Source organism: Sinocyclocheilus grahami, unplaced genomic scaffold, assembly GCF_001515645.1.
Source record: "Sinocyclocheilus grahami isolate Dianchi unplaced genomic scaffold, SAMN03320097.WGS_v1.1 scaffold838.1, whole genome shotgun sequence".
NCBI classification, from domain to species: Eukaryota; Metazoa; Chordata; class Actinopteri; order Cypriniformes; family Cyprinidae; genus Sinocyclocheilus; species Sinocyclocheilus grahami.
In genome coordinates, this window is record NW_015506017.1 from 143,790 (window position 1) to 147,701 (window position 3,912).

A 3,912-nucleotide genomic window follows, 5' to 3' on the forward strand; every position below is an offset into this window, starting at 1 on the left:
ACACAGAGACACACACACACACACACACTCTCACACGCACACACACACACACACACACACACACACACACACACACACACACACACAGGGTTACTATGCTGTCTGAGGGTTAGGGTTAGGTAATTCTAACCCTAACCCTAACCCTAACCCTAATTCTGGTAATGTCATACCAGAATTAGGTTTCTGGAAGTTTTATGAAGGTAAATGAAAGACTTTGTAACACCTGTTAAAGAGAATGTAAGGAATAAACAGAAGGGAACACCGTACATCAGTGAGTTGCCTGTCTGAGGAGAACACATCCTAACATCTTCAGCATTTACACACATCTCTCTCTACTGACCAATCTTTACTGAGCACCTCGAGCTAAGGATGTGTAGATATTTATATCAGAAAACAAGACAAACATGCAGACACACGTTCATTTCTGCGCAGCAACACTTAACGCCACGAGCTGATGAGTGCAGATGTTCTGATCTGATCAGAGCTGCAGAGCCGTGACCTAGAGTCTAGCTCAGAGTACAAGCTTGTGTTCGAGACCCGGGCAGGCCAGAGACGAGCTGTGAAGACATACTTACACACTTACACCTGATCTAGCTGCTGCTGCTGCTGCTGCTGCTGCTCTGTGTTTGTGACTCTCGAGCGCTGCTGGACGAACGAGAGCGTGCTCAGATCTCGCGAGGCTTGGCGGGGGCAGGGTTGCCAGATTTTCTCTACAAACCTCGCACAACTGCTACTCAAAACTATCCCAACCGCGTTTCGGGGGGTAAAATACACGTTTTTCTTCCCCTGGTAAAATTCACATTCGAGGGGATAAATATCACGTTATTGGGGTCGCTTCAACCCGCGGCTAAAGTGCTAAAGTAGCCTAATTTCGCGGGAAACCCGCGGACCTGGCAACACTGGGCGGGGGGTCAAAGTTGAAACGAGTTTTAGGAAATAGTGTTTTTTTTATATTTACAATAACAGTTGCACTTTATCTCCCTCGTACGCATTAATGTTTGCTGTATGTTTCGTGAATAAATAAATAATTCAAGCCAACAACGCTCGCCGTTCCGAGGGCGGTTTAAATAGCGGAAGTGACGCGGCTTCGAAGGAGCCGTTGGAGTTTGTTGACAAAGAGCCGCTCGAGCAAGCCTGTGCTCCGCCCGAGCGCCGGAAGTGTCGGACAGAAGAGCTGTGTGTGCGAGAGATGAAGAGATGAGGGGACGGGTGAGTCTGAGGCCCAGTCCCAACGAGGAGGCGCAGCTGCAGAGAGACGAGCTGCACAGGAGGAGGACACTGCGTCTACAGCAGGTCAGAGGATACCGCGTCTACTGCTAGCGGCTTCTCCTTTAGTTAACGTTACTGTTTAGAGCTGCCTTGGCTGGCACACACAGGGAGCCTCTCTGCGAGTGTGTGTGTGTGAGTGAGTGAGTCTCTCTCTGCGAGTGTGTGTGTGTGTGTGTGTGAGTGAGTGAGTGAGTCTCTGTCTGTGTGTGTGTGTGTGTGTGTGTGTGTGAGTGTGTGTGTGTGTCTCTGTGTCTCTGTGTGTCTGTCTCTGTGTGTGTGTGCAGGTGCGTGAGCAGGAGCGCTTCATCGCGCGGCAGGTGCGCACGCAGGTGCAGGAGCGCAGACAGCAGCAGATGCAGACGCTCGCAGACTCCCTGCAGCTCCAGTGGCAGCAGCAGCAGACGCGCCGACTGCAGGCCTTATCCACACACTACCAGCACAGCCTGAGAGCTGTCGGACACGGACACCGCAGCGCTCGGGAGAATGTGAGTCAGCCAGTGGACATCAGAGTGGTCAGGGACACTGAAGAGTCTGTCTGTTTCAGTCCGTTCCTTTAGAGGAAGAGTTCTCCCAAACATGTGCTCAGCCTCAGGCCGTCCGAGATCAGGACGAGTTTGTTTCTTCATCAGATCTAGTGTGTCTCAGCAATGGGTGCTCTGCAGTGAATGGGTGCCGTCAGAACGAGAGTCCAAACAGCTGATAAAAACATCACAATAGTCCACAGCACTCCAGAAAAGCTGCGTGTTTGAAAGAAACAAATATCAGCTTTTTGGACTCTTATTCTGACGGCACCCATTCACTGCAGATCACCTGTTTTCGGTTAACTGTCCTTTAAGTGGGGTGTGTTTGTGTGTGGGGTGTGTGTGTGCTGTGTGTGTGCTGTGTGTGTGTGGTGTGTGTGTGGGGTGTGTGTGTGTGTAGGAGCCTGATCTGGAGGCGCTGGCTCAGAGGAGTGTGGAGAGGCGGGAGCGTGCGGAGGAGAGACATCGGGAGGCTCTGAGAGAGCTCGGCGCACGCAGACATGAGGAAGAGCAGCAGCAGCGCCGGTCTGCACACATTTCTCTTCATGCTCTGGGTTTGCACAAGTAGCTGTCATGATCAGGTGTAAGCTGTAGTTGATTGTGGTAACAGGCACGCTGAAGCGCGGAGGAACGCTCTGCTGGAGGAGAAGAGGAGAGCTGAGAGAGTGGCCAGTCTGCCGGCGCCTCCTCCAGACCCAGTGGAGGTACAGCCTGCTCTCTACACGATCAGCCGTTACAGAGCGCTCCGCACGTGTCCTCATTACTGTCATGTTTCCTCTCTCAGAGCATCGGGAAGAAGACGCCGCGTCCGCTCAGGTGTGCGGCAGCAGAGCGTTTCTCTCTCACACACTGTCACATGACACAAACGGCTGTGGACAGAGAGGCCGACACCGAGCAGCAGGTACATGCATGAGCAGTGCCCACAGACGTGAGGTTATGACATGAAAGAAAAATATACTTGGTGTTTTTGAGCTTTTGTGTTCAGTATATTTCTCATTATAGCAGAGCATTACCTCTGATTGAGGTAGATTCTAAATGTTTAATGCAAGGATAAAACTACAGTAAAATCTAGTTAAAGATGATCTAGATGCAAGGAAGATGTTTTATTCATTTATGTTCCCCAAAATAGCAGTACATTATTATAAACCGTTATTAAAAGGTTCCCCACACTAAAGGTTGGTTAACATAATTTTAACACTCATATTGTCTTGTGGCTGCTATTGAAAAGGTCCGTATGATAACATTTTCAGATCATCCACAGTGACTTCCATTATAAGTGCCTCACTGATTTGTGCTTTTTTTGTTTTTTAAGAAAAGGAGGGACAAATTTAAGTAACATTCAAAACTAACATTGACCTTGTGTTGAATATTCCCTCAAGCTTTTCTCATGTTGCTCTTACTCGTATTGATCAGTGCTGTTGTAACGTGAGCGCTGGTTTTGTGTGGCTCAGCTGAGCGCTCAACAGGCCGCAGTGCTGGAGATCCAGCGTTTGGAGGAGCTGCGGCGAGAGGAAGCTCGTGCCCGGCAGGAGCGGCTGGAGAAGGCTCGACGGAGAGGAAACCACGCGCTGCGGACAGAGCAGCACACGCAGGTAGAGCTCTGATCAGAGTCGTCTGTGTGGATTCAGGATGCAGTCGTGAGTGTTTGAGGACTCTGACGCGTCTCTGGCCTGTCTGTGCGCGTGTGTGTGTCTGTGCGTGTCTGTGCGCGTGTGTGTGTGTGTCTGTGCGTGTCTGTGCGCGTGTGCGTGTCTGTGCGTGGTGTGCGTGTCTGTGCGTGTCTGTGCGTCTCTGTGTCTGTGCGTCTCTGTGTCTGTGAGTCTCTGTCTGTCTGTGCGTGTCTGTGCGCGTGTGCGTGTCTGTGCGCGTGTGCGTGTCTGTGCGTGGTGTGCGTGTCTGTGCGTGTCTGTGCGTCTCTGTGTCAGTGCGTCTCTGTGTCTGTGCGTCTCTGTGTCTGTGCGTCTCTGTCTGTCTGTGCGTCTCTGTCTGTCTGTCTGTCTGTGTCTCTGTCTGTCTGTGTCTCTGTGTGTGTGTGTGTGTGTCTCTGTCTGTCTGTCTGTCTGTGGGTGTGTGTGTGTGTGTGTGTGTGTGTGTGTGTGTGTGGGTGTGTGTGTGTGTCTGT

The 3,912-nt window shown here is 51.1% G+C and overlaps 2 protein-coding genes across 5 annotated transcripts in view; one reads left to right on the forward strand and one right to left on the reverse strand.

Moving 5' to 3' along the window:
• LOC107562769 (mediator of RNA polymerase II transcription subunit 17-like) overlaps nt 1–641 on the reverse strand; it is a gene marked incomplete at its 3' end in the record, with an annotated part of 4,131 nt that extends 3,490 nt beyond the window's left edge. The window contains exon 1 of the mRNA XM_016247491.1: nt 576–641. The remainder of the gene's footprint in view (nt 1–575) is intronic.
• Nucleotides 642–1,067: 426 nt separating this feature from the next.
• The window catches only part of cep295 (centrosomal protein 295), an 18,908-nt gene continuing 16,063 nt past the window's right edge, over nt 1,068–3,912 (forward strand). For 3 of the 4 annotated variants that reach the window (XM_016247486.1, XM_016247489.1, XM_016247487.1), the window contains exons 1-6: nt 1,068–1,293; nt 1,554–1,754; nt 2,191–2,315; nt 2,401–2,494; nt 2,575–2,691; nt 3,242–3,382. In XM_016247486.1, the coding sequence (XP_016102972.1) occupies nt 1,198–1,293; nt 1,554–1,754; nt 2,191–2,315; nt 2,401–2,494; nt 2,575–2,691; nt 3,242–3,382 (774 nt within the window). In that variant the 5' untranslated portion in view covers nt 1,068–1,197. The remainder of the gene's footprint in view (nt 1,294–1,553; nt 1,755–2,190; nt 2,316–2,400; nt 2,495–2,574; nt 2,692–3,241; nt 3,383–3,912) is intronic. The other variant, XM_016247490.1, reaches the window with a different exon arrangement.